This window comes from Erythrolamprus reginae, chromosome Z, assembly GCF_031021105.1.
Source record: "Erythrolamprus reginae isolate rEryReg1 chromosome Z, rEryReg1.hap1, whole genome shotgun sequence".
NCBI lineage: Eukaryota > Metazoa > Chordata > Lepidosauria > Squamata > Dipsadidae > Erythrolamprus > Erythrolamprus reginae.
The window spans coordinates 132,174,141-132,202,097 of record NC_091963.1 but is presented as its reverse complement, the minus strand read 5'-3'; the positions used below and the strand labels follow the sequence as shown (position 1 = coordinate 132,202,097).

The window sequence follows — 27,957 nt, the reverse complement described above, 5'->3', positions numbered from 1 at the left end:
TGTTAATAAATTTCTTTCTTGTCTTTTTAAACCTTATTTTTATTCCCTCCCTCTTCTTTTTCTTTCTCCTTTTTGAATATCCAGTCTTTGCAGATTTCAACCGTCTGTTTCTCTTAACCTTACTAGCAAAGCCTGTGAACGATACCCCCGGAATAAAGCATATATCCAGATCAGATTAGTAGCATTAAAAACTTCCTTATTTCTAGGCAGGTATTTCACATGTTCAGGAGAAGCACCCACCTTTTTTATTTTCCAACAAAACCGATAGGGCCTTGATACATTCTTCTAAGTAAAGACAATGCTTTTCAACAAGCTAGCTGCTCATCTACATTTTTAATGATTTTTTTTCTGGAAAAGCAAAACATGTGGAGCAGGGGGACTTGCCAGGTCCTCAAGGAAGATATTTGTGGCTACTTTAATGTTTCTGAGCATTATATCTTTTTAAATATCTGATTTAGGCGATAAAGTTTGTGTATTCTCAGTTTTACTCCATAGCACAGAGGTGGGGAACTATGGTTCCTTTATGACTTGTGGACTTCAACTCCCAGAATTCTGGGAGTTGAGGTTCATAGGTCATAAAAGGCCATAGTTCCCTCCTCCTACCATAGCATATGATCTGAAATTCAGAAGGTTTCCCGAGGAAAAGCAGAAAGTATTTTCCCAATTGGTTAGGTTCCTTATGGATCTGTGTGAGATGATATAGCTTTAGGCATTCTTGGCAGGTGCACTATGAGATTGGTGGAAAATAAAATATTCTGGTATAGGAGTACAAGAGTAACTCCTGATTTTATGCCAAATGACTAAACTTCAGGGAACAATCTAGGCTAGAGAGTCTTCAGAGAGTGAGGGGGATTGTGATAAGACAATGACATATATTGATTGGGAAGGGACAAAACTAAATTTAAGCAGAAACATCTAGTTCTCTGCGTTCTTAAAAGTGTTGTTTATAAAGTAATATAGGTGCATTAAGTTTAGCAAAAACAGAAAAGTAATTTGTTGTGACCACCTATAAGCTCTCCCTATTTTTTGTCTGGCCACAAAAACTGGATCTTGAAAATTGACTTGATCCAGAAAATTAATTTCGGCCAAAGAAGATACTTCTCTGTCTATGCAGAAGATCAAAAAGCATCTTATTACTCATTATACAAATTAACTAAATTTGGACAGAGTCACAGAACAAAATAGAGATAACATTCTCAATCTTAAACTCAGTGATCCCTACCCCAGGTGTTTTGCTCCACGTGTGATAAACAGGTCTTTTAAAAGGATTCCTACTTCACCTGTCAGTGATTGGGAGGGGAAAATTATGGTACTGGGCTGTCTTCCTTATCACTTTTCTTTCTTTTTATCTGCATTTCCCTCGACATTGCCTTCCACCAGCTGAAGGTGAGTTGGCCAAGTTGCAACGCCAGTTCCGCCTTTTAGAAGGTGACCGCCATGCTTATGCCTTGGAGTCTCGCGAAACCATCCGCAGACAGACGTACGTATTTAATCAAATATGGTCCATCAATTCTTCATTACTCAAAATGTATTGTGAAACTTTCAGCATGTGTAGGCTGGGAGAAGAAGCTACATTTTCCTTCCATTTAATGGAAGGAAAATTTAATTGACCTTATATTAGGGGCAAACTGTGAGAAATGAAGGTAATTTGAAAGTAGCTTCTCATGTTCTGTTGTATACTTTTAAAATGTCTCATTGTTATGTCTACTTCATTCTTCAGATGCATTGGAGCTCAGCTCCTATTTTGGCCATGGGGTTGAGTGGTGTCAACTTCAAAATACATAAAGGTGATTTTTCAAAAAGCAACTGGATATTTTAGAGGACATTTTTCTTCTTATCCAAGAAGTTTCATCCGTTCTGATCGGATGGTGGATAATGGAAGGATTTATATTCTTTGCAAGTCATGTAAGGACCATATTGACTGCAAGGAATATAAATTCTTCGGTTCTCCACCATTCAATCAGAATCGATGTTCTTGAGTGAGAGGCAAAACATCTTCAAGGAGAAAACAAAGTCCACTTGCCTTTTGAAAGAAATCACCTTTTGGAGAATCATGACCTGGGTGACTGAGAATTTATACAGAAATCCAGAACACAGAGCAGTCGGAATATGCCTAATAGCTTTTGGAAATTATAGAAAATCTACAAAATCTCTTCCAATTTCTATTATTAGAAGTAGCATTAGAAATACAGTGGTACCTCTACTTAAGCACTTCATTCGTCCCGTGACCAGGTTCTTAAGTAGAAACGTTTTTAAGAAGAAGCAATTTTTCCCATAGGAATCAATGTAAAAGCAAATAATGCGTGCAAACCCATTAGGAAAGAAACAAAAACTAGGAATTTGGGTGGGAGGAGGAGGAGGAAGAAGAGGAGGAGGACAGTCACTGCCAAAGGAAGAAGGTGAGGTGAGGGGAATAAAAAAAATCCAAAAATTTAAGGCTTAAAAAAAAAAAGAGGGACTCTGAGGCAGCAAGGAGGAGCACACGCCTCCCATACACCCGGCACGAGGCCTCCCATACACTGGCTACTGCTGCTACCTGCTGCCCCTTCCTTCCCATGCTGAAGGGCTCCCCTCTCCTCTCGCTCGCTTTGTAGCCAGCGCCTTTCCTTCGCTCTGGTGACTCCTCAGCTGGCCAGAGCGAAGGGAGCGTTTCTTTTCTCTGGGTGCTGGCAGAGGTTTATTCGCTCTCCAAGTGCCCAGCGAAAGGAAAATGCTTCGTTCGCTCTGGACTGCCAAAGCCTCCTTAAGCGCCACCGAAAGGCTCCTCTGGCAGCCCAGAAAAGCCCGAGATGGCCATGATTAAAGGGGGAATGGCAGGAAACTGGCCCGGCCTTCAAGCCGCTCTCAAATTTCCTGGGAAATTTTTCCGGGCTCAGGTTCTCAAGTAGAAAATGTTAACTTAAGACGAGGCAAAAAAAATCTTGAACACCCGGTTCTTACCTAGAAAAATTCTTAAGTAGAAGCGTTCTTAAGTAGAGGTACTACTGTAGTTTAATTTCCCTCAGATATCCATGTTGTTTATTTCCAGTTTAAATGTTTTAGCTGAGTAGCTGATTTCTTACCTTGTTATTTTCCAGTCCAGCATAATTTCATACTTTCTTAGCCTCATATTTTTTTCGTTAGCAGTGACACCCTACACGCATTCTTTGACTTCCATCTTTTGAGTTCTCATTTCCGACTTTGGCTTTTGAAACTGTCTGGATATGCCTTACTTCATGGATTCTCCCAAAAGTTGACCAGAAATTGAAACATTTTTTTTAAAAAAAACCAGTCTCTTTCCCTTTTCCTTCTTTATATGCTGATCCAGACACTGATGCACATGACAACTGCTGATGCACATGACAACTGCTATATTCTTAGCAACGTATACTTGACCATTGTGAATGCGCATGAGTTGCTTTTATTTAATACCATGTGGCCATGTGGACTACCCCACCCCTTCCTGGTTTTCTATCTAGGCATTCAAAAATTATACCAACTTTAAAGGGAATCATGTATTTCTACTTCCCCTGCTTATTTTACGGTGACAAGGCCTATTATCCCAACAGTCACATCTGCCCCAGACAATTATGGTCACAGATTTCTTAAAGCAAATATTAGGGTGGATTGTCCAAACTGGCTGTCTTTTAAATGCACATTTTACCTGAATCTCCATTTACTCTTTAGTCCTCATTCATAATTTGTGAAATACATGTTCAGCTGCAAGTTCATAGCCCTCTAATCTTTCCTTGCCCTGTGCCGCAAACTCTCCCAAACTGGCGCTGCCACCACTACCAACCAAAATTCACCATCATCACGGCCAGGAGCATCTTGTTCCTGCCCATCGGGCTGCATGTATCCGCGCTATTCTGCCCCCTCTGAAAATCCACACTTCATTTCTGCCGGACAGGGTTGAGGTCAAGCGCCTGGAAAAAGAGAATGAAGACCTACGATACAAACAGACTGTGGCTGAGGGCCACGCCAACCAGAAGAAGGAACAAGCCCAAAGTGAAATTCTCCGGTCCTTATTGACTGAACGGGATGCAGTGAAGGAACAAATCACGAAAGAAAAAAAGCGGATAACTCGGCTTGATCAGGAGGTATAGAGAGATAGGATAAGACCAAGATTTATTTTTCTAAAATGGGATGAAGCAGCAGGTTGGAGAGCTAGGATTCTGGGACCTTAGAATCAGGGATGGGTTTATTTATTTATTGATTGATTGATTGATTGATTGATTGATTGGATTTGTATGTTGCCCCTCTCCGGAGACTAGGGGTGGCTAACAGCAACAATAAAGCAGTGTACAATAGTAGTCTGATGCTAGAAACAATTAAAAACCCATTAATATAAAAAACAAAACATACATACATACATACCATGCATAGAATTGTAAAGGTCTAGGGGGAAGAAGGTCTCAATTCCCCCATGCCTGACGGCAGAGGTGGGTTTTAAGCAGCTTACGAAAGGCAAGGAGGGTGGGGGCAATTCTAATCTTTGGGGGGAGTTGGTTCCAGAGGGCCGGGGCCGCCACAGAGAATGCTCTTCCCCTGGGCCCCGCCAAGCTTCCAGTGTTGTAGGCGACTGCACGCTGGTAGAGATTGTCAGATTGTGCAATTTGCGCCTGACCACTCTGGTGCCAGTCCTTCGGGTGCCACCACCTTTTTTCTTTAATTTTTGGTATTTTTTGCAAAATTTCACAAAAGAACAGCATTTTTTTTTACTTCCGTGCATATGTAGAAGCAAAAAATGGCTGAAATCTCACGTCTACGTGCATCCTCTCACAATATTTTGGCACATTTTTGCTTCCTGTGCATGCACAGAAGCAAAATCATGCTGGGGATGCACACACATGCAATGCATGTGCACATGAGCAACCCCATGCTGCGTGCGCAGCGCACTGGTAGCAGGAGGTAGGAGCAATCCGCCCCTGCTTAGAACATTGATGTGGTTGTGACATGAAAGAACAAGAGATAATGCATGTGCTGATACAAGGTCCTAGAGACAGTATGGAAATGTCTAAGATGGCTGTCTGCTACGTAGCATCCACTTGATGTATTGGGTTTTCAATTTTTAAAATAATCAGCTCTTTGGTCATATTGCTAAGAAGTCTAACAATTGCCCTATTTTTCGGAGTATAAGACATGCCTTAGTTTTGGGGCAGGAAAACAAGGTGGGAAAATTTCTACCTCTGTGTCCTTAGTCTGGTCAGCTTCAGCACATTAGTTCGCTGGTTGTGAGCATGTGAACATTGAGGCTGCTAAGCAGTTTCAAGAGCACAGCTGATCGTTGGAGGGAACTCCAGTGAGTAAAACAGGCAAAGAATAGAAGTGGTAAGACAAGGCAGCGGCTGTTCCGGATGGCTTTGTGCAGCGGTGAGCTACGAGCCGGAACACTAAATTGTGCTAGCTGCCACGGCTCATAAGTTCTTCAGGAAGCAGCACAATTTTGCTGCTGCACCTGTGGAGGCAGCAGATTTGCGCCTGTGTTTTAGCAGGATTTTATCTGCAGCTCCATGCGCAATTTTGCAGCAGCAAAATTGCACTGGTCCCGCAAGGACTTATGAGCCGCGGCGGTGAGCGCAATTTAGTGTTCCGGCTCGTAGGCCACCGCTGGCTTTGCGCTTCGTGTTTTCAATCTCCAAATGCTCCGTTTGAGAGCTGTTCAAGGCTGCGGGAATTGCCAATGCACATTGCTGCTTATCACCACGCGAAAACACGACAAAGGTCAAAAACGAGGTGTGCGGAGGCCTAAAGGCAGTGACAGCTGCCCCGAGTCCTCGGAGAGGGGTAGCATAGAAATCCAATAAATAAATAAATGAAAAAGGTGATATGCGGAGGTGGTGAGGAGTCGTAATGTGCTTTTACGATCCCCGCAGACTTAGATGGCTCTCAAATGGAGCTTTTGGAGTGGAGGCACAGAGCCCAAAAACACAAGCCATTGTTTGTGGCAACCAGGAAGAGGAAGCATGGAGGCCAAAGGATGGGGGCTGATAGTTGGATGGGGCTATATTCGGAATACAAGACACACCAAAATTTTCAGCCTCTTTTGTGTGTGGGGGGGGGATGCATCTTATACTCCAAAAAATATGGTATAATCTTCCTACTTTAGGGAAAAACAATACAGGTAGTCCTCAACTTATGACTGATTGCTTAGTAACTGCGGAGAGGGGCGGCATACAAATCTGATTAATAAATAAAATAAATAAATAAAAATAAACTGTTCAAAGTTAGGCTGACCCAAAAAGGGACTTATGGCTTAGATCTGAAGTTCCAACAGCCCCCTTTATGGTCACATGGCTGAACTTTGAAGGCTTGGCAACACGGACACATTTATGATTCTTTGCTGCCTTCTGTGATCATATCACTGCATTTCATAACAGATTTGTTGAAAATCGGGACTTCTGGATTTCAGCAAATCATGCTTAACAATTGTTGCCAAAAAAAAAACGTAAAATAGGGGTTTGGTTGCATGACTGACCTGTTTTATGACCATCATGATATAAGACTGTGATGGGCAGGCTTCATTATGGTCATATGTTCACAACTCCCTGTACTGCCAGAGGTGCTAAAAAGGGCAACAAGAATGATCAAGGAAATGGAGCACCTCCCTTATGAAACCAGGTTGCAGCGCCTTGGTCTTTTCAGCCTTGAAAGACGGCGTTTAAGGGGTGACTTGATCGAAGTGTATAAAATCATGCATGGGGTAGAAAAGGTGGATAGAGAAAAATTATTTTCTTTATCACACAATACTAGGACAAGGGGGCCCTCCCTGAAGCTCATAGGTAAGAAAATGAGGACAAATCAAGGGAAATATTTCTTCACCCAGAGGGTCCTTGGTTTATGGAATTCACTTACAGAAGAGGTCGTGACAGCTGTCAGCTTTGATAGCTTCAAGGCAGGATTAGACAGACTCATGGATGCCAAGTCTATCGGTGGTTATTGAAACGGATGTCCATGCGCCGCCTATGTTGGTTAACGCAGGCAGGGTCCCCCTGAGTATCATTTGTTGGGGGTCAAGGGAAAGGGAGGGTCTTGCCTTCTCTTTCTACTCAAGATCCCCATGTATAATTGGTGGGCCACTATGGGACACAGAATGCTGGACTCAATGGGTTTTGGCTTGATTCAGCATGGCTCTTCTTAGGTTCTTATGTCTATTTTTTTTTTTCTCCAGATGCCTCTCACATTCAGAAAATTTGAAATTGGTGCAAGAGTAACTGAATTAAGATTTAGACCCCTGGGTTAAATATAGGGATGAAGAAGGCAGCAGGGGCTAGCATTTAGAGCCCAAGATCAAATGTTAGAGCAAAAGATGTGAGAGTAAATTATCTATTTTCCTAGGTCTGAAACTAACCTGCATTTCACTTCCATTAACTACCGTAATTTCCACTCCTGTTATTAATAGATCGAAACTTGGGAGAAGCGTATGACTGACCGGAAGCAGGTGATGGGCAGTGACAGCATGATACAGGAACAGAGAGCCCATTTGCAAAGAAAGATTCAGACAGTAGAAAACCAACTAAATAAGGTAAATGTAGTCAGAAATACCCAGATTTGGTGCCAGAATTTGTGGGCGATCTAAACTTTCTTCAATCTGCTCTTTATTTCCAGATCACCTCTGAATTCAGTTCTCAACTTGTCTTGAATTCACAACTACGTGAGGATCTAGATATTCTTCGAGTTGGACATGATCACTTTGAACAGCAACATAAAGAATTGGAGGAGGTAACATGAATATAAAAGAAAAGTGTTGAACTTGTTGGGATTCTTGGTTAACAGAATTTCAAGGAAGACTGGAGTCCTGTTATAAGACAATGCGGTTCTGTTAGAGAATTCTCGGATTCAGTTGCTTAGCAAGAACCTTTGTCCAGAATGGAAAGGTGTGATTGGCTATTTCGGTGTCTTAAAACTGAGCTGCCAAATTGGCAAATAGGAAATCATGGACTTAAAAATGCAGTTTGGAAAGTTATTTTGGGTTATAAAGCTGAGAACATAATTTAACAATGAAACTTTGATGCTTTGAGTTATGTTGGGTTCTGCATACATTTGCTGTTAAAAACCTTGTCCATACTATTCTGTCATAAATACAGCTTTTTGTATACAATGTTCCCTCAATTTTCGCGGGTTCGAACTTCGCGAATGGCCTATACCACGGTTTTTCAAAAAATATTAATTAAAAAATACTTCGCGGGTTTTTTTCTATACCACGGTTTTTCCTGTCCGATGATGTCATACGTCATCGCCAAACTAATAATTTTTGCAAATAAATAACCAAAAAAATAATTATTGTTAATAAATAATTATGTTTATAAATATCAGGATCACTAAGTGTCTTATTCAATGGTGAGTACCAGTAATAATGGTGAGTAAATGGTTGTTAAGGGAATGGGAAATGGTAATATAGGGGTTTAAAGCGTTAAGGGAAGGCTTGTGATACTGTCCATAGCCAAAAATGGTGTATTTACTTCCTCATCTCTACTTCACGGAAATTCAACTTTCGCGGGCGGTCTTGGAACGCATCCCCCGCGGAAATCGAGGGAACACTGTATACAACTTTTTGTATTTTTCTACAAAAGCCACCAACTTTTTGTAGAATTTCTGAAATGTAAGGTGTTTGCATATGTATGAAATTACATGGAGAGGATTACCTTGTTTTATTTGTTAATGAAAACATTAACAAATAAATGGATTTCTTGACTTTTTTCATGGACGTAGAACCTGCAGCTTTTGATGCTGCTGCACATTTTCCCCAAACACAACTTAAAGCTGCATTTATGCTTGTGGAATTGCACCCTAGAGAATCATCAAGCCCAATTTCATTTTTGAGATTCGTCAGAGTTTAGGAATAAGGAAATTAGGAAGAAAAATGTGCAAATAGGTGTGTTGCTAAGTTGAAGGTGAGAATGTTTTAGAGAGAATGAAAGTCCAATGACTGGGCTTCAAAAAGGATATGGGACCTTTGTGCAGGATGATAATGCAACAAAGGTTTTCTTTGTTTGTTCTTTCTCAGGAACTGCTGGAGACTCGTAAAACCATCATTAACGTGGTCAGCACCTCCTCTGCAGCTTATGATGCAAGGTTAGAGGAAAGCAGTGCTCAGTCGCTGTGGGGCCCTGTCCCTGGATCTAGATGTGGTCTTATATTACAAAGCATTTATACTTCCACTCGTTAAGAAGTCTTCAAACTTGGTAACTTTTAAGTTTGAGACTTGTGGACTTCAACTCCCAGAATTCTCCAGCCAGCATAGCATAGCTGGCTGGAGAATTCTGACAGTTGACGTCCACAAGTCTTAAAAGTTGCCAAGCTTGAGGATCCCTGCACTAGTTCATGATTGCTGCTCAAATCAAATGCTGCCTTCCCTTTTATCTGTAACTTACACTTTACTTAATTGATTGATACAGCTGCCTATCTCATCTGAAGTGACCCTAAGTGGTGCTCATTAAAACCAGAAATTAAAACAGATTCAGGAGAGAAATGTTTTTAATAGGAAAGTGAACACAAGAACAAGGGGGCACAATCTGAGGTTAGTTGGGGGAAAGATTAGAAGTAACGTGAGAAAATATTATTTTACTGAAAGAGTAGTAGATGCTTGGAACAAACTTCCAGCAGGCGTGGTCGGTTAATCTACAGTAACTGAATTTAAACATGCCTGGGATAAACATAGATCCATCCCAAGATAAAATACAGGAAATCGTATAAGTGCAGACTAGATGGACCATGAGGTCTTTTTCTGCAGTCAATTTTCTATGTTTCTATGTTTCTAAGATGTTAACATACAATATAACCAGCATGCAGGCTTCCAAATACAACCTTGCATTGTGACTTTGGCTAAAGGTGATGTGAACATTGCAACCTTATCTCTGATACCTGATTTACTAAATTACGAAGTCTAAGGTTTTTAGTCCATTACTGTTGGATTTATCACCTTTCCATAAATAGAAGAACTAGAAACTGAGCGAGGGTATACAATTTAGGGCATGTCAAATTTTTCAGCTTTCAAGTTTCAAACATTAGAGGTGCTCAAAAGTTGTGATATGCTTTAGGGATTGTAAAGATATTTTGGTTACAGTAGTATAATTTAGATGTACTTTGTAAGTAATTATATAAATGCCATAACTTTTTACCATTTTGTTTGTTTTAAATCGTACGATGCATGTATAAAACACAACCATTGTGGTTTGCAAATTGTGATTTGGTTTAGAATCCATCCAATTGTGGCTTATTTTGTAAACCTGGGTAAGCATATCATGGCTCAGCATGATTAGTGAAGCCAATCTCAATTAATTAGAAGTTAGGGGCAGAGTATAGTCTCACATTTGATGCTTTCTATTATTCCTTTCCTAATCCATCTCAGAATACTTAGGTTAACAATATAATACAATAGGAAAAGCTAGGAATCAGCATTCTTGAGTTCTTAGAAGTGGTTGACTCTAGTTTGATTCCCAGCTAAGAGTTAGAACTACAAACTTAGCAGGCCTGGGTATCTGCAGCATTAATCAGAGATGTCCAAATTCAAGTGCTTAATTGTTACATGTACAATGGCATCACGTCAAACTTGTCATTTTGATGTTTCTGTGACTAATTTCCGGTGCCTGTGCTTGTACTCTGTGATTCATGACATGATCCATGTGTTTATAGCAAAAACTAAAGAAGCCAATGAGAAGAAATATAGCAAGTATCAAAGGGTAAAAATGCAAGAAGTCCTATATATAGCAGAAGTAAGGCTCAGTTCTTGCTGTCTTTCTCACACTGAGCACCACAATGGGCCAGAGGCCTTCTCCTTTTATTATTTATTTATAAATATATATGCCTTCTCTTTTTGGGTGGGATAAGCTATTATTCTCCCACCTTGTATTTTTTATTTAATGGACTGCTCAGATTTTAGGATGTTTGCTTCAGACTTTTTAAGCGGTCCACTTAAAAAAAATGTTGAGACTCTAGAAAAAGTTCAGAGAAGAACAACAAAGATGATATGTCTAGCAAAGAGAAGGTTTAAGGGTGACATGATAGTCCTCCAATTCTTGAGGGATTGTCATAGAAAAAAGGGGTGGATCTACACTGCAAAGTACCTGAGGGTGGGACAAGAAGTGACAGATGGGAGATTTACAACAAGAGATTGGACAGCCTTTGTCCGGAATGGTGATAGAGTTTCCTGCTCAAGTAGAGGGTTAGACGAGAAAACCCGCAAGGGTTATTCCGTGATTCTACGGTAAAACAGTGATGGTGAACCTTTTTTCCCTCGGGTGCCAAAAGAACGTGTGCACATGGTATCGCACATGCACGAGTGCCCATACCAATGAAGTAAACGCTCAGTCTGCTGAATAAAGCTCATTTCATTGGCATTAGCGATTCCTTTCCCTAACCTCCCCCCTTTTATTTTTTTCCACCCAAGCGGACTTTCATCAGTTGATCTAAGTGAAAGATCCCAAGCTGGATAAGCTGTGGTTTAAATTTAACAGAAATCTTTTTAATTAGAGATGCCAGGTATTCAGCCTGCGCTCACTCTACTCACAAGAGCCTACAAAACTTTTGCCAGACCCATCCTAGAGTACTGCTCATCTGTCTGGAACCCATACCACATCTCAGACATCAACACCCTTGAAAATGTCCAAAGATGTTTCACCAGAAGAGCCCTTCACTCCTCCACTCGAAACAGAATATCCTACGAAAATAGACTAACAATCCTAGGCCTAGAAAGCCTAGAACTACGACGCCTAAAACACGATCTGAGTATTGCCCACAAGATCATATGCTGCAATGTCTTACCAGTCAATGACTACTTCAGCCTCAACCGCAATAACACAAGAGCACGCAACAGATTCAAACTTAATACGAACCGCTCCAAACTTGACTGTAAAAAATATGATTTCAACTATCGAGTTATCGAAGCGTGGAACTCATTACCAGACTCAATTGTGTCAACCCCTAACCCCCAACACTTCTCCCTTAGACTCTCCACGATTGACCTCTCCAGGTTCCTAAGAGGCCAGTAAGGGGCGTACATAAGTGCACTGGTGTGCCTTTTGTCCCCTGTCCAATTGTCTTTCCTTTCTTTCACCTATCTTATACAGTGGAACCCCGACATAAGAGCTGCTCTACTTAAGAGCAACTCGAGATAAGAGCTGGGAGGGGAGAGATATTTTTGTTCTACTTACAAGCTCAAATTCGAGATACAAGCGCCAAGGAGCTGTCTCCTGAAGCCAAACGCTAACTTCCCGTTCGGCTTCAGGAGACAGCTGCGAAGCGGCGCACGTGTTTTAAAAGGTTGCAGCCGGCCTGGGGGGCTGGGGGGGGGCTTGCAGCTTTCTTTCTTGCTCTTTTTCTTTCTCTCTTTTACCTTCCCTTCCTCTATTTCTTCTTTTCTTTCTCCTTCCCACCTTCTTCCCTCCCTCCCTCCCTTCACTCATTCCTCTCTTACTCTCCCCTTTCATAAGTTTCCTTGCTTCCTTCCTCTGTTCCTGTCCCTTCCCTCTTTCCTTCCTTCCTTCCCATCCTCCGTCCATTCATTCACCCATTCCTCTCTTGATCGCTTAAAGCCGGTCCCTGGTGCAAAAAGGGTTGGGGACCTCTGTCCTACAGGATTGGGTGGCAGAGAAGTTGAACATATGTAAATTTAAAAGTTTAAGAAAGTTTACAAGTTAAGTGAACGAAACTTCATTATTCATTTATATGTACATGTACATTTCTTCATTAAAAACATGTCTTTCTGCATAATTTAGACTAACTTTGTGAGTTTTTTGAGGGCTGGAACCAATTAAAATTATTTACATTAATTCCTATGGGGAAAAGTCGTTCGAGATAAGAGCTGCTCGACTTAAGAGCCCAGGTCCGGAACGAATTAAACTCGTATCTCGAGGTACCACTGTATATTCTCTTCCTTTCATATTTCCTCTCCTCTAAGTTCACTTTCACCCTCTTTTATATTATCACATGTCTATTTTCTTCCTATGTATTTATGTATTGGACAAATGAATAAATGAATGAATGAATGAATGAATGAATGAATGAATGAATGAATGAATGAATAAATAAATAAATAAAAATAAAATAAAAAGAGTGCTGGGCTAAAGTTAGAAGGAGCTTTCTGGCCCACAGGTGCTTTCGGCTTGTTTGCATCTTGGTTCTGACCGCCTCTGAAATCTTGCCCTTATTTCTTCTTTGGGATAAATGTAGGGATGAAGCTCATGCCCGTTTGGGCCAGCTGCAGGACAAAGCAGAGAAGGACTTAAAGCAGTATGTCTCTGAGATGAAAGAATTGGAGCGTTTCCTGGAGAATGACCGTCGCATGTCTGAATTCGTCAATATCAAGCTGCAGGAAAGGACGTTCACTGAAGAAGCATTGAAGGCCAAGGCAAAGAAACGTGTGTATTTATTGTGAATAGGATTGGCTTGCAGATTTCCACCTTTAGCAGGGGAAGGTGACTTCACGGCTGTAGATCCAGGAGGGTTGCACTGATTTAAAAGCAAGAGGTTCAGGCATTGAACCGTCTGGGTAACTGCCCCTGTTACATTACTTGAAGCCGGCCATTTAAAAAAAAATTAAATTTATACACTGCCCATCTCACTATCAAGTGACTTGCAATGCCATAAATAACCATCTAAAGAAGTTCAAAGGTTAAAAGTATTAAATATTCGTATTTATTTAATAATTTATTTATAAAATTTATTGGCTGTCTGCATCTTACCACATCTTACCACCATTCTGGGTGGCTTTACAGATACATATATGCTAAAATATAATGTGTTAAAATCAAACTTTATAACCAAAGACACACGAGGGTGGGGGTTGGAATGAGGGTGGAGGGGGATAGGTGGGATCTGTTATTACTCAAACACCTTCATTGTGCTAACCCCTCACTGGGGGCCCAGGCCAACTGGCACAGCCACATAATAATGACAACAACAACAACAACAACAACAACAACAACAGAGTTTTAAGGGACCTTGGAGGTCTTCTAGTCCAACCCCCTGCTTAGGCAGGAAACCCCAGACTACTTCAAACAGATGGTTATCCAACATCTTCTTTAAAAACTTCCAGTGTTACAGCATTCACAACTTCTGGAGGCAATCTGTTCCACTTATTAATTGTTCTAACTGTCAGGAAATTTGCCCTTAGTTCTAAGTTGCTTCTCTCCTTGTTCAACTTCCACCCATTGCTTCTTGTTCTACTCTCAGGTGCTTTGGCGAGTACCTTGACTCCTTCTTTGTGGGAGCCTCTGAGATATTATAGGCCTTTGTAGAAAGACAGGAGGGTTGGGGCCAACTTCACATCAGGGAGCAAGATATTCATTCATTCATTCATTCATTCATTCATTCATTCATTCATTCATTCATTCATTCATTCATTCATTCATTGTATTTTTTTGACTCTGAGTGGCTTGCAACAGGATATAAAATAAAATATTGGGCACTGAAAGTTAAAACTTCAAAACTAACAACAAACTGGCTAAAAAGGACCAACATATAAACAGTGATGTGACCATTATGAATTATTTACTCACTTGTTTTTTACTTCTGGCACAGGAGGCTGTAAAGCAAGGGCAATTGATTGTCAGAAAAACTTTAGACAGTTTAGTGGTCTGTTTTTAAATGTACATGTGGATTTTAAAAGGTGCGGTGAAAAAAAAGATGCAGGTTTCATTCACTTGTACAGATCTTAGATGAAGTTTGTTTAAGAAATGGGCGAAGACCTCTTCAATGGTGGCGCTTAGAAACACTGTAAGAGTTGTTTAAAATGAATATTCTGTTATCTGATGAATTGGAGAGGCCTTTGGATTAAAAGCTTGGTATTGTTGCTGGTTCATAAACTGCAATGATTTTAGATGGGGCTAATTCGGCTACAGGGGTTTCTTTTCCAATAGCCTGATAACTTGGTTACTGTAATGCAGTGGTGCACATCTGGGATCCTCTGAGAGACTGCTAGATGTTATAATTGCATATTTTAATAAGACAGAAGGGGGAAATTATTACAGATGTGATTTGGGAGTGACCATATTAAATATGAATGAAAGCAAATCCAGCTTTTGTCATGATCATACTCAATCCTTATCTAGTACAGCACTCTTGCCAGGTTTGGCATTCAGTTTGGAAAAATGTTATTAAAAATTTATTGATAGAACAATCTAAATGTTTTGGGTCTACTGAAAAGTGATTAAATTGTAATGGTTCTCTTTTTTATTTTTAATGAATATTATTATGATTATGAATTCTGAGCATTGCAGATTTGGAAATTACAGAGAGGAGATTTACCGCATGTAATGTTAGAGGAAGAAGTGGGGTCCTTTCTTTCATATTTTTCTCTCTCTCAATAGAAGAAGAACGCAGACGGAAAGACACCGAGGAGGAATTGCTTGAATCTTACAGCAATGCTTTTGATAAACTCCTGGAGCTCACTGGCTCAAGAGATCTGAATATGGCTCTGGATACATTTGTTAGAGGTGATGTATGCGAATGGCAATTAGTGGTTGTTTTTTTTTAAAAGGATCATTTTATACTAGATAGTGTTCACTTCCTCAGCCTCCAGAGGTCAGCTGGTCAAGAAGAGCCCACTGACTGGGACATTTGTGAGCTATTCCCCCCGGTGCCCCTTGGATATTTTGGTCCTGATTATTACTATATTGGCTGCTATAATGTTTATCCTTCTCTCTATAGATAGGGAAAGGAATTTTGCTCAATTCAACTATGTCAATGAGCAAAACAGCCAGAAGGACCGACTATGGGAAGAAATTCATGATGTGAGTTGAAAAGGTTATCTTTCCTTTCTCTCTTTTTTTCTTTTTAATAAGGGCAGTATTTTTTCTAGGTGACTGCCTCTGTGATTTTACCAACCACTGATTGAAATGCTAGCCACCCATCTTTAGCAGAAATTTATAAATGCATGCATGTGTATGTATGTATTCTGTTATCCCCTGTTAGAAATAATTGAAGTGTCCCAGGTCTCCATTGTAGGCTCTGCACATTCAATATATTTATGAGGAGTTGGAAAATATGATTATCAGGTTTGTAGATGTAGCAATAGCCAGATCTCTTAGATTAGATTAGATTTATTGGATTTATATGCCGCCCCTCTCCGTAGACTCGGGGCGGCTCACAACAATGGTAAAAAACAGTACATAGTAACAAATCTAATATTTAGTAATCTAAATGACAGTTTTAGGTTAAAAAATCCAAAAGAAACCCCAATATATTAAAAACAAGCACACAGTCGAATCATACACAGAAACTACATGGGCAAGGGGGAGATGTTTCAATTCGACTTATATACCGCTTCATAGTGGTTTACTGCTCTCTCTAAGCAGTTTACAGAATCAGCATATTGTTCCCAATAATCTGGTCCTCATTTTATCAACCTCAGAGGGATGGAAGACTGAGTCATCCTTGAAACAGTCTGGACCGAACTCCTGGAATTGGGAAGAATTGTCCTGCTATACTGCATTCTTACCACTGTGCCATCACTGTGGGTGTATAAGAAAAATGAGAGCAATGTCAGAATTGAGAAGGATTTTGACAAGTTTAAATTCTTCTTGCTGTTTTTCAGCCCAAACAATATCTTACCTTTTGATAGGACAAATCAAAGACACATGTGTGAAAACAATCTGTCTTGATAGATCAGAGCCAAACAGGAGCCAGAAGTGTGATGTAACTGCAAAAAACCAACAATTACCATTATAAACTGCTTTAACAAAAGTATAAGAGAGAATTTGTCATTCCTCTCTTTTGCAGCAGGCCTGGAATATTTTAGGAAGCAGTATCAGTGTCAGATTGTAACATGTGAATGCAAGATGATGAGGGCCTTGGAAAGAGCAATAGAAACAGTTGGAAACAATGACTGATGTTAGCCTGGAGAAACTAAAACTCTGGGATACCTGATATTTGTCTTCAAATATCTTTACAGCTGTCTTGTAGAAGGAAGAGAAGAATTGGGGGGGGGGGGGGGGTTTCCGTGTGTGTAAAGTTTTTTATTTTTCTGCACCTTAAAACATACATAGCTAAAAACACATATATCACTATAATTAATCATATCTGTAAATACACTCATATCTTAATATCGAACAGTGTCAGATAAGAACATAAAAACATCTTGTATAGCAAATTATAAATCCAACACTAAATTTTATCTAATTTAAAAAGAAAGACTAACCTTAATCTAAAATAGCAAAAGAAAAAAAAACAAGAAGAGTATCCCTAAATATAAAAATAAGAAAAAATTGAATACTGTACATTGTTCTGAATCATTCTAGAAATGAGAAAGAAACAGCTTTAAATAAGAAAGAGATTTTAGCTGGACATCAGATAACATTTCTTAATAGATGTTCAGCATTGGAACAGACTAACTTTAGAGAATGGTATTTAAATAGAGGCCACATGTCCTTCTGATGGGGGTGCTATAGGAATGGATTCCTGAACAAGACAGCGGGCTGGAACAAATGACCTCCCAGACCCCCTTCCATCCCTGATAGGCTTTGTCTCTGCGGTTGGTAAAAATAAGTTCTTTCCATCTTCCATCTTCATTTTTCCAGCTTTGTCATGAGATCCAGGATATTCAAAAGCGGAACAGCCAAAGAGAGGCCCAGCAGCTGTTGCAGCTCCACGAAACTGAAGGCCAGCAGGAGGAGACGGTGAAAGAGGCCAATCAGGCTGAGCAGAACGTGAAAAAGTGCCTCAAGATTTGGGAGCAACTTAAAAATAGTGAGCAATGGGGGGTGGGGGGAAGGAGTTGCTTACTAATGGTTGTAAATCTGAATATTTATTTATTTATATTTATATTTATTTACTTATTTACTTATTTACTTATTTACTTATTTACTTATTTACTTATTTACTTATTTACTTATTTACTTATTTACTTATTTACTTATTTACTTATTTACTTATTTACTTATTTACTTATTTACTTTGTCCAATACATAATACACATTGAAGAGAAAGATATGTAATAATATAAGTAAAGAAAAGAATAGAATAAGAAAAGATATAAAAGTATAGGTGAACATATTTGAAAGGAAGAAAAGATAAATGAGATAAGGAGAGACAATTGGACAGGGGACGGAAGGCACACTGGTGCACTTATGCACGCCCCTTACTGACCTCTAAGGAACCTGGAGATATCAATCGTGGATAGTCTACGGGAAAAATGTTGAGGGTTAGGGGTTGACACTACTGAGTCCGGTAATGAGTTCCACACTTCGACAACTCGGTTGTTGAAGTCATATTTTTTACGGTCAAGTTTGGAGCGGTTAATATTAAGTTTGAATCTGTTGCGTGCTCTTGTGTTGTTGCGATTGAAGCTGAAGTAGTCATTGACAGGTAGAACGTTGCAGCATATGATCTTGTGGGCAATACTTAGATCGTGTTTTAGGCGACGTAGTTCTAAGCTTTCTAGACCTAGGGTTGATAGTCTGCTTTCGTAGGGTATTCTGTTTCGAGTGGAGGAGTGAAGGGCTCTTCTGGTGAAGTATCTTTGGACATTTTCAAGGGTGTTGATGTCCGAGATGTGGTATGGGTTCCAGACAGAGGAACTGTATTCAAGGATGAGTCTGGCAAAAGTTTTGTAAAATAATAATGAGATTTTCTCTGAAGCTTTGCAGCTGGGGACTGGTTCATGACAGCTATGGGTTTGGGGCTTTTTAAAAAAAATTACTCCAACAGTGCAGTACCTTTTGGGAATGCGGCACCTCTTGTGATTGTTGCCAGGATGATCTCAGCCCATTGTAGAATTCCAGGTCTTTGGTTAAATTCCCAGAAGCCAAACAGAAGCCGACATAATTAGAACCATGTGAGGGAAAGAGGGTAAAGGGACACAGAGGATTGGTTTATAACTGGTTGATTGTTCATTGATCAACTAGAAAAAACTGCTTGTGAGAATGGCTCAGAGGGTATGGGGGTAACCTAGGGGTAGATAGACAGTTCCTACTTTGAGCAGAAAATTGGGCAAAGTAGATACTAACTCCCACTGGCTCTGGACAATATGACCAAGGGGAATTTAATCCAACTTCCAAAGGCCACAGGTTACACACTCATCTTTGTTAGTGGCAGGGTATTTGAAAGATATGGTGTCAAAAAGAGAATGTGGTTTTTCTTCCAAAATGAAAAACTTGACTTATCTGGTGGACCTGATCCAGTTCTATCAGACAACACTAAAAAAAAAAGCCTTCCCTCCACACCAACTTTTATGTTTAGCAGAAGACAAGTGGGTCTTTACAAAGGTTGTATCACCTTTTTGGGCTGTTCTTCTTTTCACTCTCCCTTTATCTTCAAAAACTAACAATCCCACCATCCGTCATGCAAATCCTAGACAGAAGATGAGACAAAGTCTATCTATGGAAATTGGTATCGGAAGCAGGCTCCCCACAGCTGCAGTGCAGAGTGGTTGATTAATTTATCTCATCTTTAGGGCAAGAGGAGGCAGCACCTTCTTTCTCAAGGGCATGGCAATTACTGGCAAGCGTCAGAATTTTTTTATTTGATTTTGATTTTAATTGGATTTGTATGCCGCCCCTCTCCGAGGACTCAGGGCGGCTTACAGCATGTACAGAAAAAACAGGAAACAATAATAACAATCCAATTACAGTGTTCCCTCGATTTTCGCGGGTTCGAACTTTGCGAATAGCCTATACCACAGTTTTTCAAAAAATATTAATTAAAAAATACTTCGCGGTTTTTTTCTATACCACGGTTTTTCCCGCCCGATGACGCCATACATCATTGCCAAACTAATAATTTTTTCAAATAAATAACAAAAAAAAAAATTATTGTTAATAAATAATTATGTTTATAAATATCAGGATCGCTAAATGTCTTATTCAATGGTGAGTACCAGTAATAACGGTGAGCAAATGGTTGTTAAGGGAATGGGAAATGGTAATTTAGGGGTTTAAAGTGTTAAGGGATGGCTTGTGATACTGTCCATAGCCAAAAATGGTGTATTTACTTCCGCATCTCTACTTCGCGGAAATTCGACTTTCGCGGGCGGTACGCATCCCCCACGAAAATCGAGGGAACACCGTATACCTTAAAAAACAGTCTTAAAATTCTAATTAAAAACTATCAATATCATTCATTCAGCAGTCAAACTAAGAATTCATCGGTCAGGGGGGAAGGTCTAAGGAACCCCAGGCCTGGTGGCAAAGACGAGTTTTTAAACTTTTTCGGAAGGCAAGGAGGGTGGGGGCAGTGCTAATCTCTGGGGGGAGCTGATTCCAGAGGGCCGGGGCCCCCACAGAGAAGGCTCTTCCCCTAGGTCCCGCCAGCCGACATTGTTTGGTCGACGGGACCCTAAGGAGACCAACTCTGTGGGACCTCACCGGTCGCTGGGATTCGTGCGGCAGAGGGCGGTCTCAGAGATAGTCTGGTCCTATGCCACGTAGGGCTTTATAAAGAATTCACTTTTCCCTTTTCCCCTCCTTCTCAAAGCCATCGAGACTCTCTTCTGGAAACTGGGCTGTGACCATTCCTCACTGGAAAAAGTGCTGGGCGGGACAACAACTGCTCAGGATGACAACGTTCCCATTTACCTGAGCATCATTGAACGGAAGGTCAATACGCTGCTGACCATGTATTCCTTCAAGAAGGCTGAGGTATGCAGACCGCAACAAGGCAGGAGACGGGCCATTTCTCACCTCTTTCTGTTTGGGGAAAGTGTTGCATGGGTCTCTTCCTCCCCTCTCCCCTCCACCCCCAGGTTTAGGAAGAAGTCACTTTCAGCCTAATTTAGATTGCCATAACAGGAACTGCAAACCTTTTTATTGCATCTCGTTTTATTGCGTAAATATCCACTTAGAATTTGCAGGAAAAATACGTGACTGAAGCTACAGAAAAGGAGGCGCCAAACTTGGCATCTTTAAAAGTTGTGGACTTCAACTCCCAGAATTCCTCAGCAGACCATATTCTGGGAATTGAACAGTAATGGTCTGCTGCCCCCACAGGGAGGGGGGAGGGGACGCAGTGGGGCTAGTAAGTTTATGCACTATTTATTGAATATTTAGTAGGTTTTTTTTATTGTCCTTCCTTCTCTAGTACTTTAATATGAGCCTTAATTAATTTTAAAATAGGAAATAATTAAATAGCATGTTTTTACCCATAAATGCTTTAATCATTTTAATCATTATCTAGAACTGAACGTTTATAGCAATTCAAGAAAATTGTGCTACTTGCCTAATCTGTTATCATGCTGAACCTTGTGGGTTCAGTACAAAATCTTAAAATGGGACTGTGCTCCTCAACAAATAATGCTGTGTATCATTTGTCCTTTTTGTGGCTATTCAAATAATGTGACTTAATCAACTGAAAAGAGCCCAAGCACCTATCTGAAAACTTATCTTGGTTGGTAAGCCACTCCCATCCAGTCACATGACCTTTAGGCCATCCTGGTGACATGATTTTCAAGCCACTCCCATCCAGTCACATGACCATCAAGCCACTCCCACACAATAAGTCATGGTCACAGTATGGTAGTAAAAACTTTTGCAGCCCTTCACTGGAATTGAAGTCAGCATGTCCTAAAGTTGCCACAGTTGGCCATCCCCTTTCGGTAGGATAAGCTCTGCTTGGTCCCGTGTAGTCACAGGCCTCCATTGATCCAATGTAGCTCTCACTTTTGCAGTGTTTTGATTTACCTAGCTCATTCCCATTTTTAAACATAGTTTATGATATTATCTTTGTGTGTGTGTGTGTGTGTGAGAGAGAGAGAGAGAGAGAGAGAGAGAGATATTTCTACAAACATAAAAGTTACAGACTTTCAAAACATTTTAATAATAGCAGCAACCAATTTAATGTTGACCTAAGAGCCACGGTCGTGCAGTGGCTGCCAGCAGTTTGGCAGGTTGAATCTCACCAGGCTCAAGGTTGACTCAGCCTTCCATCCTTCTGAGTTGAATAAAATGGGGACCCAATAAATTGTTGGGGGCAATATATTGACTTTGTAAACCGCTTAGGGAGGGCTGTAAAAGCCCTGTGAAGCGGTATATGAGTCTAAGTGCTATATTGGAATTGTATTGTGTTGGGCAACCTGCAGTTGTCCAGATGTTGCTAAGCTATAACTCCCCATATGTTTCACTTATCGTCCTTTAGGTTTAGGACACTAAGAGGTCGTAGTAGCTGGCTACACCTGAAGAGCCATATATTGCCCATTTCTGGGAGATTAATACAAGTAGTTAATTTAAATCTTCAGTTGAGAGTAAAGAATGGTCTTTTGTTCTCTACGTCTAAATCTGGTCTCTCTTTAGGTTAAGGATGAACCCTATGATACTGTGGAGACAGCACAGCTGATCCTGGGGCAGACACCAGGGCTGCGGCCAACTGCGATTACTGTTCGACCACCCACAGCTGGGTAAGGAGAGCTAGTCATTACACAAACAATTCAAAAGGATATCCCGCTAAGCCCCCATTCGGCTGGTCCCCACTTTCAACATTAAAATCAGAGTGGGGCATGAGAGACTTTGTTTTTTGTGGCGGTGTCACCTAAAACCTCTGTAATTCTTAAGGGCTTTGGGTTGTATAAATTTCAGGTGAGTCCTCCTTCAATGTTCCTTCCATTAAGAGCAACTTGACAGCTGGAACTGATTTACTGGGTTTTTGCTCACCAGAAAACTCTAGACACGCAGGGCAGCCATCGGATGGAGAAGATGTAGCTTTGAATTTCTTGTTATGAGCAAGAAATTGGAGTGCAGTAAATCACAAGAATGAGGAATCTTTGACTCTACAGATATCATGGACAGCTCTCAGAATCCCAAGTGCACCAGAGTGCCTTCCGTCCCCTGTCCTATTGCTCTCCTATATCTCCTATACCTTTCTTCTATTCCTATATCTCTTCTTCTATTCTTTCATTGATATGTTCTATTCCTATATCTTCTCTTCTCTTCTTTCTTAGATATATTTTACTATGAGTATCTCCTCTATAACCTTCATCATGTATTTTACTAGGTGTATATAGACTAAAACCCTCATTGTGTATTGGACAAAATAAATAAATAAATAAATAAATTATTGGCAGGTCTGCTGGTAGGGATATTCAGGTAGCATTTGGTGGGGTACAAGCCCTTGATCCACAGCGAGTCAATTGGATTTGCGTCACTGTTATTATTACTTTAATTTTTATACTGATAATCCCAGGCTTATGCATGGCATTTAACAAAGAACATATAAATTTACAGTATAAACAGTGACATATGAAAGTAATTTTAAAACAAAGAAAGGATGATTAAATTAATGAAGATTTGCACTCTCTACATTTGAAAGATACTCAGTTGGGAAAGGCTGCACTGAACCATGGTTCATTTAAATATGGTTTATTAACACAGTTGGCCAGATCTGTACCACATGATTAATCATGGTGTAAAACTATTGTTGGCAGAGTTAACACAATCTGACATAAAATCAAAGTATTTTATGACTTAATAAAATACGGGATCTGTACCCAACGTATTTTGGTTTGGTGGGGTTGAAAGTTGTGTTAAATTCTAGGAATGATGGGATTTTAAAGAATGGATTTTATATAGCAATTTTGTGACTCAGATGCAAAAAAGCAGCATATATATTGAAGCCAAGAAGCATCCACAGTTCAGCGAAAGAATGCATACCAAATTTTTAAAAAGCAGGAAATGGAGCAGTAAAATAATTTTTTAAAAAAGTCAGCAAAACAAAAACATATGCTGAAATAAAATTACTTTAGCTTGATGCTTAAACTAAGATATTCTTCTCTGTGACAAGAGTCACAGGTGAGTTATAAAACAGGGAAGACTATTTCCCACATTGCAACATTTGCTCTGTGATGAGGGGCCATAATGTGGCATAATATGCTTGGATCCTGCTATTTGGAGGTCAAGGCCAGTAGGAATAGCGATTGTGGAAAAGCTCCAGTTTCTGAATCATTTTCTAGTCTACATGGAATTCTACATAAACTAGAACACAGCAGGATCTGTTTAGTGGGTTAAACTAAAAAAGAGGAAATAATAGAAGATCAAACTCTTGGGAGGATGTGAAATCAATGTTCCCTCATTCTTCTAATCTCATAGGAGCAATCAGATTTTAGAATAGCTCAAGAACTTTTTTTTTTAAAGGACAGATTTTTAGTATTTTAGGACAATATTAACCAGATCATTCTTTCTGGTTTGCAGACTTGGCCATGAGCCAATACAAGAAGAGGACACCAGACCTTTAACTCATGAGGAGCTCAGAGAAAAAGTAATAAAGGAGGTGAGTTCAAGAGACAGGGAAACTAAGTTCGTATTAAGATGAAAATTAGCACACTCGGACAGCTTTTCCAATGTTTATTTGTATAAAATAGGCTATTTTATAAAGGACACCCGTGTTTGTAAGAAGGAACTTGTTCACCAAAGTCAGGGGATGGTTAGCTAAATTTTGCTTTCTGTAATGGTTTTGACTCCTATTGTAGAAACATGTTCGTACAAATGCAGTTTGGGGAATTGGTGCCTAAGTTCTTGAAAGTAGGTCATGCATTTTGTCTCAGTTCCTTTCCTTGTATTTGTTGATTAACCTCAACTGTCCAAACTCCTCAGCCATCAAATAATCCTTTCAACAACAAATCCATACTTCTACTGGCCCCAAGGAACCCGGTTTTAGAAAAGAAACTATGGGTGCTAGTGTGTCTTTGCACTTCAGGGTGTTCTCTGGAATATTGCAAAGTGTCAACTCTCACGCTGAAGCTGCCTTGAGCTGCCAGGGGTAACTTTCTCTCCCACCACTCAGCAGAGATGTGAGCCTTAGCAATAATATTAGCCATGCAGATGTAAGCATCCGAACAAGAATGTGTTGTTTCTCTTTGTCATATAATGTATGTGAATATATGCATAATGTTTTTTGGGGGGGTCTCATTTATGTAGTGTATAGTCATAGTTCCCTCTAAGCTGAGCAGTGAGCAATCGCTCACTTAAAAATCATCATCAACTCAGAGTTTTCCAAACCTGCCCAGAAGCCGAGAGGGAAAGAGTGAGAGGGAAGGAGAGAGAGAGGAAGAGAGGAAGAGAGAGAAACAGATAGAAAAAAGAGAGGAAGGAAAAGAGAAAGAAAAAGAATGGGAGTAAGGAAGAGAGAAAGAAAATCAAAATCTAGTTTGAAACTAGCTCAACTATTTAAGTGGCATTTTGATATTGATAGAGTTGCCCTATTATGAGCTCACTGTTATAGACACACAGTACAGTATTTTATTTTGAAATTCTCTGAGGCAAAACAGGGTGGGTTTTTTATTTGTTTGTTTGTTTGTTTGTTTGTTTGTTTGTTTATTTATTATTTCTGTGCCGCCCAGTCCCTAAGGGACTGCCGCTCAGACGCTATACTTTTCCGTCCACCCCCCAAAAAAATTAGAGGGAACACTGTGTATAGTGGAAGTGGTAACCCTTTGAGAGCTGTAGGCAACAAAATTTCATGTTAATATATGCTGATTAGTGTACATTTAAAGTGACAATAAAGTTATTATAAATTTAATTCTAAAGATTTGGACTACCAACTCTGGGCTGCAAACATCTGGAAGACAGCAGTTAGCTTTCTCTTTGTTGTTACTTAATACTTGTCTAGAGTTTTTTTTGCAACTTGGATCTGGTAGCCCTAAGTAAGCAGTCTTTGGCAGTAGCCAAAATTAAAGCCACCTTTCTCCAACTAGTACAAATATTTTTTTACACTTATTTTTGAACGGTAATAGAATGGATTTCTCTCTCCTCTAGATCCAAAGCAAGGCAGCGGCACTTTCTCTAAAGAAAAGCACGTAATGTGCAGTTCAGTGACTGTATCCTGGGACTAACATACACAAGAAATAACCTCAGGCCTCCAGACGTGAATAGGAATCGTAACTACAGCCTAAGCTACGCCAACCAAAGAAGAAAATTGTGGCAGGTTGCATTCCAAGTGTGGTTCCTGAAACATTTTTCTTTACACCATTGCCCTCTGCCGCATCCTTTCTCATGTCTGGAAAGGCTAAGTGTGCCCTTCATCCTGCAGGATCCTTCACTCTGCTGTAGTCCATGGAAAATCTTCCTCCTGCTGGCGAATTGTTCCTTTTCTGGGCTGCTCATGTGATCAGGACAGATGTATTGTGTCAGTGGTACATAATTTATAGCTGTCATACCATCCAAGCTGTTCGCTTCCATGCTGCCTGTTTGTTTATACAGTATGCTTTTAATTTGACTCCACATCCTCATGCAAAGAGAGAACGCATCTCAAAGTTTTTGCCTATAGCAGTGGTATTTTACTTTGCCACCGTTCTGATGAAGGAAGCAAGAATTTCCAGCTTCTAAAATAAGATCCTTTTGGGAAACAGGTGGCTAAATTTTCTCTATTCCCCCAGCAGCGTTTTGTATCTACAAAAGTTATTTCTCCTGTTAGTCTCCTTAGCTGTCAGAATGTTTGAGGCCCACAAGGGGTATATTGTGACTTTTGAAGTATCTGAGCAGGAATTGGGTTTATTTAAAGCACTTAGCCACATCTTGAATGGGTGTTTCTTCAAAAACAAACAAACAAACTAGCATGTTCCTCAGCGTGTGGTTTTTCACTACATGATTATCTGAGGCTGTATCAGTCCCACACAAAGTTCCCATTTACAACTGCTAGAAGACCTCTATAAGTGGCATACGCAAAAGGTTCCCCCCCCCCTTCCCAAAGTAAATTGAAAAATACATGGAAACTGCAGTAATTCAGGTATGTGTCGAGAAGAAGTTACTTCCCTGTAGTTATCTTTTCATTCTCTTTAAAAATCCCCTTTTTGGAAGACGTTTTTAAAAAAAGATCCCCCATTATTTCAATAAAGACAATCCCACTTAAGGTGTTCCCCAACCCTCAAACCATTTTCCCCTAGAGGTTCCCTATTTCAGGTCGCTTGGCAACATCCCAGATAAGAATCTTAGGTAAGCTGTTCCTCTCTCAAAGATGGTCATCATGAAAAGAAAAATCGGATAGTTTCACTGAAGGAAGATAGGTGCTTTCAATTCTGCCATTCCTATGGGTGTAGAATGCAGGGGTGGTGTGTGTGTGTGTATATCTGCATGTGGGAAGGATGGAGAACTGGAGACTGGTCCCAGATGGGCTGACACATGCACAGGCCTGTGGCAAGGGAAAAGACTATCGTGGTTTTTTTTGATGATCAGTGTAAATCGAAAGTGGATGATTAAAAGGTTTATTTGACAAGACTGGTTGGGTTTTGATGGTTTTGTTGGAGCATCTGTTGGTCTTTCGGGAGGTAATTTCTCTTCTCATCCAAATTAGGAGCAACTGATTGCTGATACTGTCCCCTGCAGCTAATTTACAACAAAGAATCAACATTGAAACATCCCCTATGGAAAAATCTTAATTTGAAGAGTACTTCTGCCACAGCACTGAGGTTGGGTTCATATAATATGCTAGGCCCTTAACCCTGATTAACAAAACACAATTGTGGTGTTCACTGTGGCCCAAACAGCAAACCATCTAATGATCTAGCTTCTCTCAATACACTGAAGCAATTATTAATTTGCCATAATACAACTAAGCCACAAATTACCTAATGCCATTTAGCCTAATCTAGCATATATGAACAAACAAGCAAATTCACATAAAAACATTGGCATAGTTTAGCAGTAACAGTCATAAACCCAGGGGATATAAATGTAACACGCAAATAAAGGATTAAATAATATGCACTAAATTATACAATTTACATTGTTTATACACACATACTGTATATATATACATACTCTATGCATCTAACAACCTCTAGTGTCATCGAGGGCACCATAAAACTGATTTTATTCCAAGAAGAAATATATCTCCGCAGTAGTGTACTATTTAGCTTTTTAAAGACATACAAAAAGAATAGTAATACTACCAACAATAAATTTCATTGCTATAACTAAAGCACTGAAAAAGAATTGACTGGGGCTGCAAATCTAATTTTGTCCTCCATTCAATGGTGTCTGATTCTTGGAGATTGCTATAGCAAGATTAAAATCTCTCCCTAACCAAACCTGTGACTTGACTTTCACTCCAAAACCCAACATA

General features: G+C 40.0%; 1 protein-coding gene across 1 annotated transcript in view; it reads left to right on the top strand.

The window, feature by feature from the left end:
• The window catches only part of ODAD1 (outer dynein arm docking complex subunit 1), a 37,100-nt gene extending 9,990 nt beyond the window's left edge, over window positions 1-27,110 (top strand). Inside the window, exons 4-16 of the mRNA XM_070728799.1 lie at window positions 1,381-1,480; window positions 3,890-4,079; window positions 7,382-7,504; window positions 7,588-7,701; window positions 8,987-9,054; window positions 13,150-13,337; window positions 15,288-15,413; window positions 15,628-15,710; window positions 17,496-17,664; window positions 20,389-20,552; window positions 22,200-22,303; window positions 24,090-24,168; window positions 25,653-27,110. Coding sequence (XP_070584900.1) covers window positions 1,381-1,480; window positions 3,890-4,079; window positions 7,382-7,504; window positions 7,588-7,701; window positions 8,987-9,054; window positions 13,150-13,337; window positions 15,288-15,413; window positions 15,628-15,710; window positions 17,496-17,664; window positions 20,389-20,552; window positions 22,200-22,303; window positions 24,090-24,168; window positions 25,653-25,697 — 1,553 coding nt within the window. The 3' untranslated portion in view covers window positions 25,698-27,110. The remainder of the gene's footprint in view (window positions 1-1,380; window positions 1,481-3,889; window positions 4,080-7,381; window positions 7,505-7,587; window positions 7,702-8,986; window positions 9,055-13,149; window positions 13,338-15,287; window positions 15,414-15,627; window positions 15,711-17,495; window positions 17,665-20,388; window positions 20,553-22,199; window positions 22,304-24,089; window positions 24,169-25,652) is intronic.
• The last annotated feature ends 847 nt before the right edge of the window (window positions 27,111-27,957 follow it).